The 18,362-nt window shown below is 40.7% G+C and overlaps 1 protein-coding gene across 4 annotated transcripts in view; it reads right to left on the bottom strand.

Annotated features, from left to right (window-relative positions):
- The window catches only part of GIGYF2 (GRB10 interacting GYF protein 2), a 674,098-nt gene that overhangs the window by 241,165 nt on the left and 414,571 nt on the right, over positions 1 to 18,362 (bottom strand). For all 4 annotated transcript variants that reach the window (XM_033959534.1, XM_033959536.1, XM_033959537.1 and 1 more), the window contains 2 exons: positions 2,506 to 2,597; positions 1,691 to 1,798 (listed from right to left, as the gene is read on the bottom strand). In XM_033959534.1, the coding sequence (XP_033815425.1) occupies positions 1,691 to 1,798; positions 2,506 to 2,597 (200 nt within the window). The remainder of the gene's footprint in view (positions 1 to 1,690; positions 1,799 to 2,505; positions 2,598 to 18,362) is intronic.

Genomic DNA, 18,362 nt, shown 5'->3' with positions numbered 1-18,362 from the left:
CCTCTTGCAGTCAACTCCGTACTCACTGTGTCATGCTGTGCTGAGAGCTGCAGTAAAGGAAGTTGAAACAGTTTATCATGAGAAGGGTATCACGACCAGAAAGAAGGAAGTCATCCTGCCACTGTATCGTGCTATGGTGCGCCCGCACCTGGAGTACTGTGTTCAATTCTGGTCGCCGTACCTCAAGAAAGACATGGAGGTACTTGAGAGAGTTCAAAGAAGAGCAACTAAGCTAATAAAGGGTATGGAGGACCTCTCATATACTGACAGACTGAAAAGGCTAGGGCTTTTCTCCCTGGAAAAGCGGAGACTTAGAGAAGACATGATAGAAACCTTCAAGATCATGAAGGGCATACAAAAAATAGACAGGGACAGATTTTTCAAATTAAGGGGATCAACAAGTACAAGGGGGCACTCAGAGAAATTGAAAGGGGAGAAGTTTAGAACAAACGCTAGGAAGTTCTTTTTCACACAGAGGGTGGTGGATACATGGAACGCGCTACCGGAGGATGTGATAAACAGGAGCACGCTACAGGGGTTCAAAGAAGCTTTGGATAGGTACTTGGAAGACAAAGGGATTGAGGGGTACAGATAAGAGTAGAGGTAGATTATAGGGATGGGATTAGAGGTAAGTTATAAAATTAATCAGGGATCACTGTTCAGGCACTAGGCCTGATGGGCCGCCGCGGGAATGGACCGCTGAGCAAGATGGACCTCTGGTCTGACTCAGCGGGGGCAACTTCTTATGTTCTTAGATCCTCTGCCTCAACGAGCCTTGTAACTGGACTGCTGATCTTCTGACTGCCCCTCTGGCATGACTCCACCAGATGGGGACCTCCACTACCCATGAACACATCATGCATGTAACCTGGTAGAGGGACGCAGTTAGCTCCGATCCAAGACACACCTCTACAAAGCCACACAATCTGCACTCAAACCCACTAGTGGACAAACTTGGTGTGAGCCAACTCCCAAGGGAACAGTCCCTGAAGGTGCAGGCTGTCCAGGAGGTGCACTTCAAAGCAGCCAACCCCCTGGGAACCTATGCAACACAAAGATGTAAAATGCATAAAAATACTGAGTAGAAGAAAAAATTAAATACAAGCAGAAAAGACTATCACTACAATCTCACTTGTAGGAAAGCAATTAGAAACCAGAGGGTAGTCCTGAGGTAAGAAGGGAGAGTCTGGAAAAAGATTATATAAATGAGGCTTCTTACAAGCAGTCGCACAACAAGGGATGCATAACCCACTTGTCCAGGAATACAGCAGGACTGTACGACAACACACCTTCTGAGTTCGCTTGCAAAAGGAAAAACTGAAGAAGGAGCTCTTCTCTACTGCAGAAGGGAAGGAGTTCAGAGTTTTGAGTGATACCCTTCTGCAAAATCCTATATCTATGGTACAAAGTCCTATGTCTTTGCTATAGAATAAGCTAATCCACAGCACTGCACTAATAGTGCCATTAAGAGCTCAGTAACCAAAGCTTCATCATAGCAATGCCAGCAAGATTCCAGAAGATATTGTGGCACTAAAGGAAAGGAATTGTGCATACTGAATTTTGGGCTCTATCATTTTAAGAACTCCATTAATCAAGAATATTGTGTCTATACACTGTCACCACTATCATGATAAAAACTGAGACTTTGTATCAGGTCAAATTGCTGTGTAAAAGTAAAATGCATGTTTACCTCATTTTCAAAGTCTGGAATTGCTGGAGGAGGAGTGCTAGCTGCTGTTGCTCCTGGGAGGAGAGCACTGATTTCTGCTGCTGGGCCAGGACCTGGGCATACTGCTGTCTTCAAATTAGGAAACAGAATCTTAGTACTCATTAAGCATCAAAGTCAGAGCACCTTAACATAAATACCACTGATTCTTTCATGCTTCATAAGTTAACCACCAACATCGCAACAAATGAATATCAAAGTTAATTGAAAAAAAACAAACATACTGAAAATACAATTAATCAGGCCTGTGCTCCTGCATTCTTTATATGTTTCAGGTCTTATCATTAGAGATACCAACAGTAATTCACAGTATGTAACACATCTGTTGAACTATCTCATTAGGGCTTTCATTCATAATCCTGATCTCTGCCCTATATTCTAGGTCAGGGATCTTCAACTCAGTCCTCAGGACATAACTAGCTAGTGAGATTTTCAGGATACCAACAATGAATATGAATGAGAAATCTACATACTATGGAGATAGGGAATACAAATCTTTCTCATGCATATTCATTCTAATTATCCTGAAAACCTGACTGGCTAGGTGTATCCTGAGAACTGGGTTTAGAACCCCTTCTCTAGGTTAATCCTATGGAACTGGAAGGCTCTGAACTCCCATCACTGAATTAAATTAATTTAATCCAAATCTTGATTTAAGGCAGCAAAGCACTAAGGAGAGCATCAATGACCTGCATTATCACCTCAAAACAATCACAATCCATTTCTGAGAACTCCTCTGTTACAGCTTGGCTGAGCAAAAATGCCTGCCTTTCTCTTACTGTATCAAAAACTGTTGGTACTGGAGATGCTGCAGTTGGTACAAGGCTGTTATTTTCTGCTGGCGGCTGAGGCGTTCTTGATCCAGATCACCCTGTAAATACAAACACACTGGAGTCACCTATACTTTAAAAAACAACAACAAACAAGCCATAATTCTTTTTTTTTTTTTTTTTTGCGTTTAAGTTTTTTATTGAATTTTTTTTCCATTTAACAACAAGTGTCTTAAATTTTCATACAATTATCTTAACAATACACTTGATATTTTTATAATATATTTTATATATAACATTTCTTGTCTTATTTTTCTTATGGTTTTATATATCATATAATCCAAAACAGTAAAAATTTTGGGTGAGATATAGGATAGTGCATTAAGTTTCAAGCAACAAATTAATGCCGTTCTTTGCTCATCATTTTCTGTGCTTCAACAAATCAGATCGGTTAAACCATTTATATTGCAAATCACTTCTTCGTCCACTAATCCATGCACTAGTTATTTCATTGATTGATTATTGTAACTCCTTGTATGCAGATCTTCCTTTGACCTCTCTCAAAAAACAAACTTATCTACTCTGACCACTGCTTTGACAATGTAACTCCCTTACTCAAACAAGAACACTGTCTACCTCTATCGGAACAGATCACATTTAAATTGCTTACTCTTGTTTATAAATATCGTTTTACTTCTTTCCCTCTGTTATCTTAGCAGATTGATCATCCCTTACCAATCCCTTCATATATTAAGTTCTGTGGATAACACTGGTCAACATTTTGCTACTGGAGTTCTGTCACCTGTACCTTAAAAAGGGCCACATGCTGACTCTAAATCTGAAACAATTTTCATCTATCACATCCTGTTTTTATGTTATGTGTCAGTTTGTGTTTATATCATTTTCGTCAATAACGCTACCGTGAAGCGTCGGTATTTTACTGTTTCTGTAATACAATATTGCATTTTAGGACATTTCATCGATCACATATACCAGTAATTTAAAATACTAAAAAGTGATTCTGTTGCTTTTTCTACCTGTGAATTTTTATATTTTGTTTGTTTTTGTCTAAGATATTATAATTATTATGAATAGGTGAGGTTGTGTTAACCATCCTGATAATTTATATTATGTCTGCAGACAATTTACTGCACACGATCAGCAAAAGAATCTGTCCAGCAAACTTCAAAGTGTATACAAACATTATTTTGGCAGATACAATGTGAAGCACCTGCCATTAGTACATCGTGAAAAAATCTATCTTCCAGCACTATTCCAGCACTTCACATAAAAATGGGTCTGCTGAAAAATTTTGTCAAGGCAATGGTGATGCATTTCAGCACCTAAGAAGTACGTTTGGTTTCGAGAAAAGTGAAGCCAAAATCAAAGAGTGTGTTTGTGTTGGACCTGAAATCCATGATGATGCGTTAAAACAGAAGCTGAACCCAGCTGAATTAGCAGCATGGGAAGCATTCATGCTGGTTGTTCAGAATTTTCTTGGTAATCACAGATCAGAGAATTATGCTGAGCTTGTGGAGAACATGCTGACATGCTACGGGATACCAGAATGTCACTTAAAATGCATTCTTACATTCTCACCTCAACTTCTTCCCAATCTTGGTGATGTCAGCAATGAGCATGGGGAAACATTTCATCACGATATCAAGGTGATTGAAAGTAGATATCAGGGAAAGTTCAATCCCAGCATTATAGGAGACTATTGTTGGTTCTTGCAAAGAGAGACAAATGTATAGGACAAGCGTAAAAGCAAGTGTGTCAAACATTGCTGAACATGCTGACATCACTTTTGTTTGAGTTAAGAGAGGCATAAATGTATGTACACGAATGCCAGAAGCTTAAGAAATAAAATGGGCGAACTGGAAGAGCTAGCAAAAAGAAAACAACTGGATATCATAGGAATAACAGAAACATGGTGGAATGAAGAGAATGAATGGGACACGGCATTGAAAGGATATAAACTATACAGAAGAGATAGGATTGGGCAAAAAGGGGGAGGTATTGCCCTGTACGTCCAAGAAGAAATAGAATCTATTAGAGAAGGGGAGACGGAAGCAAATGGTAAACTAGAGTCCCTCTGCATAAAGATTCCCGGACAAAAAGAAGCAGACATAAAAATTGGCCTCTATTATCGACCCCCGGGACAGATTGAGGAAACAGACAAAGAAATGATGGAGGAAATCAACCGTGGATGTAAATCAGGAAATGTAACGATCATGGGGGACTTCAACTTTCCGGGGATAAACTGGAAACTGGCAACGTCAATCTGCGGCAGGGAGATAAAATTCCTGGAAACGACAGGAGATTGCTTCCTTGAACAAATGGTGGGAGAACCGACAAGAGGAAACGTAATCCTGGACTTGGTCATGAATGGCATTACTGGAAGGACAACAGATGTAGAAGTTGCGGCCCCTCCGGGGACAAGTGATCACAATATGATTAATTTTTCCATTGGCATCGGAAAAGGGAAACCAATCAAAACTAAAGCCACAACCTTTAACTTCAAAAAAGGGAATTATGATAGCATGAGAATCATGGTTAGAAAACGGCTCAAAAAGGGGAAGGCACAAATCCAAACAGTTGATCAAGCATGGTCTCTTCTGAAAAACACCATCATAGAAGCACAGAATCTTTACATACCGAAGATATCCAAAGGAAGGCGAAAAAAGGTCAAAGGAGAACCAGCTTGGTTATCCAAAGAGGTGAAAGATGCAGTGCGGGAAAAGAGGAAATCATTTAAAAGATGGAAACGAGAAAAAACGACGGAGGCCTGGAACTGTCACAAGATCGACCAGAAAAAGTGTCATATAGTGGTAAGAGACGCCAAAAAAGTCTATGAAGAGAAGATAGCGAAAGAAGCCAAAAACTTTAAGCCCTTTTTTAGATATATAAAAGGAAAGAAACCAGCAAGAGAGGCAGTGGGCCCTCTCGACGACCAAAGAAGGAAAGGGTCAATTAAAGAAGACAAACAGGTTGCCAATAGGTTAAATTCATTTTTTGCCTCTGTCTTCACAAATGAGGACACTGCAACAATGCCAGAAACAGGGAGGATATTCACCGGAGGCATAGAGGAAAGCCTCGCAACAGTAAATGTGGAGTTGGACATGATATACTTTCAGATTGACAAACTAAAGAATGAAAAATCCCCTGGACCGGATGGAATTCACCCAAGAGTATTAAAGGAACTTAAGGTGGAAATTGGGGAACTATTACAATCCTTAGCTAACATGTCAATTAGAACCGGGCAAATACCAGATGACTGGAGGATAGCAAATGTCATCCCAATTTTCAAGAAAGGATCAAGAGGTGAACCGGGAAACTACAGACCTGTGAGTCTCACATCGGTCCCTGGGAAGATAATTGAATCAATAATTAAAGATAACATTGTACAACATCTGGATGATCACAACCTAATAAGAGCTAATCAACACGGCTTCAGGAAAGGGAAGTCATGTTTAACAAATTTACTTCAATTCTTTGAGAAGGTGAACAAACACATGGATAGTGGACATCCAGTGGACATAATTTACTTGGACTTCCAGAAAGCATTTGACAAGGTCCCGCACGCAAGGCTTATGAGTAAATTACTAAGTCATGGAATAGGAGGAGAAGTGCACAGATGGATCGGAAAATGGTTAGAGAACAGAAGGCAGAGAGTAAGCATAAATGGGAAATTCTCGGACTGGGAGAAGGTGACTAGCGGCGTGCCCCAGGGCTCTGTTTTTGGGCCCATCTTATTCAATATTTTTATAAATGACCTGAAAGAGGAGACAACATGCAATATAATCAAGTTTGTAGATGATACAAAACTATGTCGGGTGGTTGGCTCTCAAAGGGACTGCGAGGATCTTCAGAAGGATCTGAACCAGCTGGAAAAGTGGGCGATAAAGTGGCAGATGAATTTTAACGCTGACAAATGCAAGGTAATGCATCTGGGAAAGAAAAACAAAGAACATGAATATAGGATATTGGGTGTGACATTAGCCAAATGCGAACAAGAAAGGGATTTGGGGGTACTGATAGATAGAACCCTAAAACCATTGGCTCAATGTGCGGCGGCGGCGAGGAAAGCAAACAGGATGTTGGGCATGATTAAGAAGGGGATCACGAGTAGATCGGAAGACGTCATAATGCCACTTTACAGAGCAATGGTCAGACCACACTTAGAATACTGTGTCCAACACTGGTCCCCATACCTTAAGAAGGATATAACTCTGCTGAAGAATGTGCAGAGGCGAGCCACGAAACTTGTCAGAGGTATGGAGAATTTGAGCTACAAAGAACGCCTCAGAAAACTGGGACTGTTCACCCTCGAAAAGAGAAGACTGCGAGGAGATTTGAAAGAAACTTTTAAAATATTAAAAGGATTTGATAAAATTGACCAGGAAGCAGCTTTACTGACATTTTCAGATGTGACACGGACAAGAGGTCATAGGCTGAAACTGAGCGGCAGCAGGTTCAGGACAAATGTAGGAAAGTTCTGTTTCACACAACGAGTGGTGGGTGCTTGGAATGCTCTCCCGGAGGAGGTTGTGGCAGAGACTACTGTTCTGGGTTTCAAGCGCAAGTTGGATTCACACCTTCTTGCAAATCACGTCGGGGGATATGGGAAATCCGGGTCTTCAATAAGGAGCACCTAACTGGGCCTCTGCGTGTGCAGATCGCCGGACTAGATGGACCTAGGTCTGATCCGGCGAAGGCGTTTCTTATGTACCCTTATGTAACCAGCAGCCTCAGGGCAAGGTGTCTTGGGCCACCGGTACAAGAAAAACCTCTTGTGAGCCGCTGCGGGCAGCACAAGGAAAAGTAATAAAGCGTTTAGTTACACCACCGCACCAGGTAAGTTCTTTTTCAAAATAAACTTGAGCTTTATTCCTCAAAGTAAAAAATAAACGTAAAGCTTTGTCAGGATGTTTCTGCTTATAACTGAGACTCAATGTCCATATGGCAAAAACTAAATAAGTTGCTAAAGTCCACATTAATTTATAGTCCATCAGCATGTATCCCAAGAGAAAAGAAAAAAAAAAACCTCAAAAACTCAAAACACACAAGCTTCAGAGCTGTATCAATTCGATACAAGTCAGTGCAATTACACTGGCTTCTTCAGCAGCAGAGTGCTGGCCAGACAGTGTGCTTCGTGTGGTGTTAATCTGCCAAAAAATTGGCCCTCTATCCCACCACTATGAACACGGGGCTAACCCCACTGTCTGGGACTGGAAACAGTTCACTTTCCTCCACCAGAGAAAGAATCATAAACTTCCAAAAAGGAAAAACAAGTTCCAAAAATACAGTTCTTTGCAAAGTTCAAAAGACAACTTCTTTTGTTCTTCAGCTGGCTTAAAAATAGCCAGCACAGGCAAGCAATTAGCAAAACAAACTTTCAAAAATCATTCAATAGTCAGTCACTTGCCTCTCACACAGCATATTTCCATGGGCTGGGCTCCACTAGGCAATTCAGTAATTGTCTCAGCATTGGCTTCCAGCTCCATATCCTGTGGCTCCTCCAACAGACCAAGAGACATGTCCTCACCAGCCTCTATTAGCTCCATAGACTCTGGAGTTTGGCTGACATTCAGAGCTCTCAGCCCTGAGCGCTGTGACCTGTCCTCTCCCAGTTTCTGCTGCTTCTGACCCTCAAGGAACTGGGTTCTCAGATTCAGGAGTCTGCAGCCCCGCCCCAAACCCTCAGGAGGAAGTGATTTCCTGTTAATCACTCTAGGCTTCCGTGGGGGATGGGAATCCTGCAGTTCTGCTCTCCCACTCCCTCTACAGGACACAGAAGGAAACTCATTCAATGACTGAAATTGTGCTTTAAAAGGGGGTAATTGTGTGGAGCCTGAACTTGACTTGTGCACTGCTCTTAAAACATTCCTAGCAGGCATAGTCTGCATACCACAATATATACTGTAACATGTCTCCTTATTGTCTTTGTGTTTGTTTTCAGAGTAAACTCCTTAACACAAGTTTGGTGGGACACAGTTCATACTCACAATATTATGCCGATATGGCAAACTGTTAAAAAAATCAGTAACGTGTATCTCAGAAACCTGACATGTTATCTGAATTTCAATTACAGATCTGAAATCACCGTTATTAAATTAACTAAGAACACTTCTTAAGTTCTCAGTAGCAAAGAAAAACTTTTTTTTGTTAACCAATGTAATAATCTCCTGTCCTTGCCTCTAATCTCAGATATATTCTCTCTTCCTTGAAGTTCTCAGCATTCTGCAATGTGGGACCAAACTTTGGAATGACTCCCCTTCAATTTAGAAATTTTGCAACCTTGGAAGAATTTTAAAAAATGATTAAGACATCTCTTTCTGAAACCTTTTAGCTCTTAAAATACATACCCCAATATTTTTTATCCATTTTGATAAACTTAGATGTAACATTTTCCTTTTAATTTGTGTTTATATTTTTTATATTTTTGTAAATTAATTAATAGTGATGTTATATGTACTTTTTCTTTTTGTAAATAACTTTGGATGCCCTATTGCAAATTAGCGGTATATCAAGTGTCAATAAAGATTAAAGTTATGGCTATTTTTGCTGCTGTTATTTTATATGATTGAAAACAAAATAAAAACAGGGTCTTTCTACAACTGGACCAAAACTATGCTTAAAGTGGAAAAAAAAAGACGAGATATAACAGCTTGCTCCTCATATATCGATATTCCAAAGACAGGGACTAAAACACCATCATTTGTCAAAAAAACTCCACTACATCTATTTCTAGTTGTAGAAAATAAACCCTGGCAGGAATATATAAGTGAAAAAAAACAACAAAAGGTAATTATCCACTTAGCTTTAATGCCATTCTTCAGACAGCATATTGTAATCAGATGTCCACTTATCAAATACCCTGACAGGAAAATCTCTGTTTCGCTTCTGCTGCGTCAGGGAGAAACCTCCTGCAACTTTACGTTAGCTCTGCTCTGGAGAAAATGGCGCTCAGGATACAGAGATGCCAACCTTCTTAAGTTCACACAAAGCCACACTTCCTTCTTGGTCAGCCAATCAGACGCTGCATTAATTTCTTTGGCTCTAACTTTCAAAATGTCTAAAAAAATGTTGACCATTCAATACACACGTTTAGCCCGGTTGTTCCACTGTCTGCAAAAGAAAGATCCATTCTGTTCCCACTGTCTCGAAAGCTTCTTTAAGTCTCCCTGATGTTTTGAGAAACAGACATTTCAGAACTGTGCACCGAAGGGATTCAAATGTGTGCAACTGCTGAAGGCAATGAGTTACCTTAAGAGCTTCAACCTTATCATTCTTTAAACACAAATGATGTTCGATTAATTTTATTCTGAGAATGCGAGGTCTGCCCAACATAATTTACATGGGCATTGAATTAAATTACTCTTCTTGATTCACATTAAGACACACACTTCATCAGATATGTTTTACTTGTCACATCAGATGTAAAGGTTGCTCCTTCTAGCATAATCAAACATAGTGAACACTTCAAACACTTTTTATGGCCAGCAGTTCCTATCGTTTCTTTCTTAGTCCAAACGTCAGCACTACTTATTTATCTCTTAAATTCCAATTCTTTTGAAAAGAAAACAGCACCCTAGTATTCTATAATTCCTTGTGCACATTCAACACTGGATGGTGTTTTTTAATTATCGAGCACTGTATGATATTGAAAATTTTTCAAGTGATGTTGTATTATATTTGGTTGATATTTACTGTACACTTGATGTAAGTTTAAAAATGAATAAAGAAATTATTTAAAAAAAAAATTTATCGAGCACATCTGCTCTGATTGCATATTAAATTTCTGAACAAAAGATATCACTTCTTCTCTTTCTTCCTTCTGATACTGCAATAATTCTAAAGAATTAAATAATGCCCTACAGGGTGCTTGTTTTATTGTCTTCTCTTTCAACAAATTTATGATACAGTTCTTCAGCTTCCCTTTTGCATTTAGTATCCATACTGCAGATGAGCCTATGCCTTAAAAACAGTGCATATGGGATATTAGTTTTCATATGCATAGGATGTATGCTGAAAAATGTAAAGATAGAATTTCTGTTTGTACTTTTATCTTCCACATTCTTAACTGTCACATCAAAAAATGAAATCTCTTCTCCATTGTGTTCTTCTTCAAACTTTATCTTAGGATGACACTGATTAAGGTATACGAAAAAGGAATTAAGGTCAGATACTGAACCCCACCATAAAAAAACAAAATATTGTCAATGTAGCGTATCCAGCAGGAGATATTTTGCCAAAAGATCGAACAATAAACATATTCCTCCTCGAACTGGGCCATGAACAAATTGGTTATAGTGGGGGCAAATGATGACCCCATAAGAACATAAGAATAGCCTTATTGGGTCAGACCAATTGTCCATCAAGCCAGTAGCCCGTTCTCATGGTGGCCAACCCAGGTCATTAGTACCTGGCCAAAACCCAAGGAGTAGCAATATTCCATGCTACCAATCCAGGGCAAGCAGTGACTTACCCCATGTCTTTCTCAATAACAGACTATGGACTTTTCCTCCAGGAACTTGTCCAAACCTTTCTTAAAACCAGGTACGCTATCTGCTCTTACAACTCTGGCAATGCGTTCCAGAGCTTAACTATTCTCTGAGTGAAAAAATATTTCCTACTATTGGTTTTAAAAGTATTTCCCTGTAACTTTGAGTGTCCCCTAGTCTTTGTAATTTTTAAGAGTGAAAAATTGATCCACTTGTACCCATTCTACTCCACTCAGGATTTTGTAGACTTCAATCTTATCTCCCCTCAGCTGTCTCTTTTCCAGGCTGAAGAGCCCTAACTATTTTAGTCCTCATATGAAAGGAGTTCCATCCCCTTTATCATCTTGGTTGCTCTTCTTTGAACCTTTTCAAGTGCCACTATATCTTTCTTGAGATAAGGAGACCAGAATTGAACGCAATACTCCAGATGAGGTTGCACCATGGAGTTAGTCTTGTTAACCATCTTTTTTTAAATAATTCCTAGAATCCTGTTTGCTTTTTTGGCCGCCGCCACACATTGGGCAGAAGGTTTCATCATATTGTCTATGATGATACCCAGATCCTTTTCTTGGGTGCTAATCCACAAGGTCCTAACATCCGGTAACTGTGATTCAGCTACCACAGATCATTGCTGGTAAAATGGCTCATCAAAAATAAATTAATTTTGCTTCATTGCTTTATTAGAGAAATGGCAAGAGCTCCCATCAGGTGAAAACTAAGTATCAGCTTATTTGAAACACAGTTTATATTTTGAAAAGTAAATAATACAGTCTGGGTGGGAATTTTGAACAATCATGATATTCATTACTCCAGTAAAAACACCAGTGTACTGCGGGTTTTTGAGGTTCATCCCCCCCAGCGGCAGTAAGAGGCTACTTGCCTCCATGCAAGGAGCACACCTCAAGCAGATGGTATTGGAACCCACCAGGGTCTAGGCAATCTTGGATCTGCTGCTCACCAATGGTGACAGTGTCATAGAGGTATCTGTGGGAGACACCTTGGCATCCAGCGACCACAACATGGTTTGGTTCCACCTCAAGAAAGGAACCACTAGACCAAACACATCGACTAAGGTCCTAAATTTTAAGGGAACTAACTTTCAGGACATGGGGGACTACGTTTACAAAGTGCTGAAAAACCAAAGCACAACAGACAAGGTAGAGAAACTTTAGTCGACTCTAAAATCTACCCTGCAAGGAGCAACCAACATATACATCAAAACCGAGAGCAAACGACGCAGAAAAAATAGACCACAGTGGTTCTCCGCGGAGATCTCAGAATTAGTAAGGCAAAAGAAAAAAGCTTTTGTAAACTACAAACAATCATAATGACTGGAAGCTAAAGAAACCTATCTGGTTCAAGCCAGAAAAGTTAAAATGACAGTCAGAGAGGCCAAATTACAGATGGAAGAAAACATAGCTAGGCAAGTAAAGGAAGGGGAGAAATCCTTTTTTAAATATGTTAGCGATAGGAAGAAGAACACAAGCAGTATTGGGCACCTAAAGAAATCTGATGGCAACTTTACAGACTCAGATGCAGACAAGGCAGAAATACTCAACAACTACTTCTGTTCAGTCTTCACCTGCGAAGCACCAGAATCCGGTCCTCAGCTACAGAAAAAGGGGAATTTGGAGGACCCATTCCGGGACATGAAGTTTACTGAGAGCGAAGTCTACCAAGAATTATCGAAATTAATAGTAAACAAAGCTATGGGCCTGGACGATCTACACCCTAGAGTACTTCGAGAACTGAGGGATGTCCTGGCAGAGCCGTTAACTGTGCTCTTCAATCTTTCCCTGAGTGAGGGAAAAGTTCCCCTGGACTGGAAAACTGCCAATGTTATCCCACTCCACAAAAAGGGATGCAGGTCAGAAGCTGAAAATTATAGACCGGTGAGTATCACATCAATAGTGAGTAAACTCATGGAGAAGTTGATCAAGAACAGATTGGACACATTTCTAGATGATGAAATGATTAAGGGATCTCCACAAGCATGGCTTTACAAAGGGAAGGTCTTGTCAATCCAACCTGATAAGCTTCTTTGACTGGGTAACGAAAAAACTGGATGAGGGTGAGTCTCTGGATATCGTGTATTTAGACTTTAGCAAGGCTTTTGATAGTGTTCCACACCGTAGGTTATTGAACAAGATGTACTCGTTAGGAGTAGGAAAAACACTGACAGCATGGGTACAAGACTGGCTTAGCGGCAGACTTCAAAGAGTAATGGTGAATGGTATCCCCTCAAAAACGTCAAAGATGACCAGCGGAGTGCCACAGGGCTCGGTCTTGGGCCCGATGCTATTTAATATCTTTATTAGAGATCTAACTCAGGGACTTTGAGGCAAAATGACATTATTTGCTGATGATGCAAAACTATGCAACATTGTGGGCGGAGCAACTGGGCCCAGCACTATGGAAAAGGACCTGCTTTTTTTGGAACAATGGTCCAGTACTTGGCAACTAAACTTTAATGCCAAAAATGTAAAGTAATGCACCTTGGGAGCGGAAACCCATGCAGAACATACACCTTGAATGGTGAAAACTTAGCGAGAACCACTGCAGAAAGGGACTTGGGAGTTCTCATCCGAGAAGATATGAAAGCTGCCAATCAGGTGGAGAAAGCTTCAGCAAAGGCTAGACAAATGCTGGGTTGCATCAGAAGGAGCTTTATCAGCCGAAAGCCTGAAGTCATACTACCGTTATACAGATCCATGGTGAGACCTCACCTGGAGTACTGTGTCCAGTTTTGGAGGCCACATTATCAAAAAGATGTGAAGAGAATGGAGTCGATCCAGAGAATGGCCACTAGGATGATCTCAGGACTTAAAGACATTACATATGAAGAACATCTGACCAGACTGCGCCTATATTCTCTCGAGGAGCGCAGAGAAAGAGGGGACATGATAGAAACATTCAAATACATCACGGGTCGCATTGAAGTGGAGGAAGAATTATTTTTTCTTACGGGTCCCACGGCAACAAGAGGGCATCAGCTAAAACTTAAGGGGGGGGGAAGATTTCATGGTGACACCAGGAAATACTTCTTCACCGAACGGGTGATTGATCGATGGAATAAACTTCCATGCCAGGTGGTCGAGGCTAGTAGCGTACTCAACTTCAAAAGTCGATGGGACAAACAGGTGGGGGTGCTACAGAGTTATGCATAGAAGATGGGTACATCTGGGAGGGAGGGTTCTTGTTGGGACTTGTTGGGCCGCCGGCCCTCTTCTGCTGTCATATTCTATGTTTCTAATTTAAATTCAGTCATCCAGAGTTAAATCTGGCTTAAGATAAGCATAAATGATTTTTTATCTCAGGAGTCAGGTTAGTAAGGGGAACAACTATAGTGATGTCATCTGCATAGATATAGAATTTCACTTTTAAACTTTGCAATAAATTCCCCAATGATGCAAGATAAATGTTGAACAATGTCAGAGATAGTGGAGAATCCTGTGCTAAAAACTGCTATCACGGTTTAGTAAAAGGGGGCCATAGTGCAAAATATAGACAGCAGATATAAATTTGGACACATTTTGATCACTAAATTTACAATAAAAATTTTCCAACCTTTGCTGTCTGGTGATTTCATGAGTCTCTGGTTGCACTTCCTTCTTCTGACTGTAAATCCAATATTTATTTATTTATTTCTGCCTCTTGCATGCTTCCTCTCCTCCAGACCTCATTCCATTCCCCAACCAACATCTCTCTCTGTCCTTCCATGAGTGCAACTTTTTCTTTCTCTCTCCCTGCCCCCCCTTACTTTCTTTCTTTTTCTCTCCCTGCCCCTTCTTTCTTTTTTTTTTCTCTCTCCCTGCCCCCTTTCTTTCTGTCTTTCTCTCTCCCTGTCCTCCTTCTTTTCTGTCTTTCTCTCTCCCTGCCCTCCTTCTTTTCTGTCTTTCTTTCTCTCTCCCTGCCCCCCTCCCCTTTATTTCTTTTTAAAATTATTTTTATTTTAACAAGTTTTATTGAATTTTCACAATGGCAAATACACCAAATAGCCAAATCCACACCCCAAAACATAAACAGTCATACTGGTATTCTTCAATATAAGGCAATACTATCCAACCCCAAATTTGCCCCCTACCTCTCTTTCTTTCTTTTTCTCCCTACCCCCCTTTCTTTCTTTCTCTCTCCCTGCCTCCCCTTTCTTTCCTTCTGTCTCTCTCTCTCCCTGCCCCCCCAGCCACCGCCACCGATTTCTCCCTGCTTCCCCAACGCCAGGCCAGGTTCACAGTAGAGGTCTGCACGGGAACGGGGATCACGGGAATCCCGCGGGTACCGCGGGGGTCCCATGGGAATCCCCCCATAACCCACGGAACTCCCACGGGGACCCCCCTCTAGCCAACGGGACTTCCACGGGGATGGAAGGCTTTGGAAGAAGGGTTCATCCATATAATATAATGGACACGTCAGCCTTAGTAAAAGAGGGGGTTTATAAGTTAATTACCTGAACAGAAAACAAAAAAAAGGGTTCCACCAAAGAGATTCCACAAGGAAAACAGCAAAAGAAACTGTGGAATTGATGATCCTGTCAGAAGTAATTGCTGCTTTTTATGGCGATGGGCGGGGATGGAGGTAATTCCTTGCGGGGATGGGTGGGGACGGAGAGGATCCTGATGAGGATGGGCGGGGATGGGTGGGATTTCTGTCCCCGCACAACTCTCTAGTTCACAGCCTTCCCACCAGACATCAATTCTGACGTCAGACAGGATGTTCCAGGCCAGCCAGGCAGCGATTGGCTGGCCTGGAACTTTCTCTCCGATGTCAGAATTGATGTCGGGGGGGGGGGGGGGGGGGAATGGAAAGGCTGTGGGCCTGGCGCTTATAGGGAGAACAGAACGCAAAGGCAACACGATTGACTCGAGAGTTAATGTAGCTCATTAATGAAACTTCCAAGGTAGACTCTATGGCAGTTGTTCTCAGGGAATGCCTAGCCAGCTACTTTTTCAGGATATCCTCAATGAATATGCATGAAATATATTTGCCTATGTTTCTATGTTCAAAGACAGTACATGCAAATATATCTGAAGAATATTCACTGTAGATATTCTGAAAATCAGACTGGCCAACTGCCCCCCACTCCAAGGACCAGACTGAAACCTATGCTCCAGTTAATCTATCATGTGTAACATACTGCATTAACTAGGAGCTTAGGTACCACTGAGTGAGCATGGAAAATGACTTGGGCTGACATTAACAAGGGTCACCTACTGTCTAACCGATCTTCTCCAATGTCAGAGGGAATGTTTCTGGATGAGGCTTCAAAATGTTTCAGGTTTCAAAACCTTCAAGCCCTCGATCCTTCCTCATTCTCAACCACTGTTTCACCTCTCTCCTTGCCTCCACTATGTTATCCAAGTCTGTCCACAAGGCTGTCTCGTTGTACAACTCTATTTTGTCCTCTGCTCTGGACACCCTTGCTCCCCCTGTTCCTTGCTCTGTAAGGTGTATCAACCCTCAACTGTTCCTGCTGCCTTCAAACATTTAGTGGTTAAGCCACTTCTCAAAAAACCCTCGCTGGACCCCTACCTGCTCGTCCAACTATCGCCCCATCTCCCTTCTTCCGTTCCTATCCAAGCTACTCAAGCATGCTGTTGTCTATCACTGCCTGGGACTTCCTTTCAACTCGACAGATTCTCAATCATCTACAATCTGGCTTTTGCCCCCAACACTCCACAGAGACTGTCCTCACTAAGGTTTGCAGTGACTTATTCATGGCCAGATCTAAGGGCCTTTACTCAATCCTCAACCTTCTTGACCTGTCTACCTTTGATACTGCTAATAATAGCTTACTCCATTAATCTGTCCTCTCCTGGTTTGTCTTGTATCTCTCTCAACACACTTTTAGTGTATGTATTGGTGGGTCCTCTTCTTCTGCTACCCCATTAGTGGTTGGCATACCCCAGGGTTCTATCTTAGGACCTCTTCTTCCTCTACACCTCTTCCCTCGGTGCCCTGATCTCTTCCCATGGCTTCCAGTATCACCAATATGCTGATGACTCCCAGATCTACCTCTCTCTTTTATTTTATTTATAAATTTTATTAATTGTTACATCATAACAAACTCAAGCAAATATACAAAATATAAAGAAAATAATTCAAATTAAAATATAAACATTAACAAGTCCACATTATTGAGGGTTGACTAATCCTGTCGCCGATTTTAAATTCCAAAAAAGTAAAGTAAAGAACTAAACATCAATATTCTAATAAACTCTAACATCAGGCAATAATATTCTTCATATTTCATTCCTTCTCAGCTTCTGCACTAGTAACAGGTAATATATCCAATTTAGGTTTGTCTGAAAGAAAATTTTCTAAATGAACTGGGTCTAAAAATATATATTTAGTATTCTGAAAAGTCACCAAGCATTTACAGGGGTACTTAAGAAAGAATGATGCACCCACACCCAAGGTTCTAGCCTTCAGTTGCAGGAATTGCTTCCTCCTGTATTGTGTTTGTCTGGAGACATCTGGAAAGATGTTTATCTGTTGACCACAAAACAGGGCATTTTTGTTCAAGAAATACAATTTAAGTATATCTTGTTTCTCTATTTCAGTCATAAAAGTGACTAATAATGTTGCTCTCTTGGCTATATAATCTTTTGATGACTCAAGAAATTGGGAAATGTTTAAACTATCAGGTGAAACTAGTTGGTCTTCCCCCTCTTCTTCTGATATCTTTTTAATGCCGCTAGGCAAATAATAAAGATTATCTGGAATAAACTTTTCTAAACCAGTATAAGAAAGTACATCTTTTAAATACATTTTTAGTAGTTCCAAAGGAGAGAGAAAATGGGATATAGGAAAATTCAAAAACCTGAGGTTCCTAGATCTCATAACATTTTCCATTTTTTTCAACTGAAGGTGTAATATAGTATTATCCTTAACATGAGATACAACACGATTGCATTGCAACAACAGATGTTTCTACTTTATCCAATTTCTTTCCTATAATTGCCAATTGAGAATCATGCTCAGCCACTTTATTTGTTATTTCTGAGGAAAATTGACAAAGTTGAACTACTGTGCTCTGTAATGAGTTCTCAATTCTATTTACTACAGTCCAGACATCTTGCAAAGTGATTAGTTTATTGCCTATCTCAGGCCTAGAAATAGGACCAGTAGGCATTGAAACAGGAGATACCATAAAAGATTGTTCCCCCTTAGATATAGTTTTAGAATCCAGTTCTGAAAGTAATGGAGAGGCTGAATCTGAACCTAACATGGAAACAGAGTCTGCCTTCTCCTTTAATACTGTAAGAGGCTGAGGTGGAGGCATGCGTTCGCCAGAAGAGATAGAAGCAGAGTGGGATCGAATTTCAAGCCTACCTTCTGTAGGTGTTACAGTTGAAACGG

This window comes from Geotrypetes seraphini, chromosome 9 (assembly GCF_902459505.1).
Source record: "Geotrypetes seraphini chromosome 9, aGeoSer1.1, whole genome shotgun sequence".
Taxonomy (NCBI): Eukaryota; Metazoa; Chordata; class Amphibia; order Gymnophiona; family Dermophiidae; genus Geotrypetes; species Geotrypetes seraphini.
This window is presented reverse-complemented; position numbering and strand designations above follow the sequence as displayed.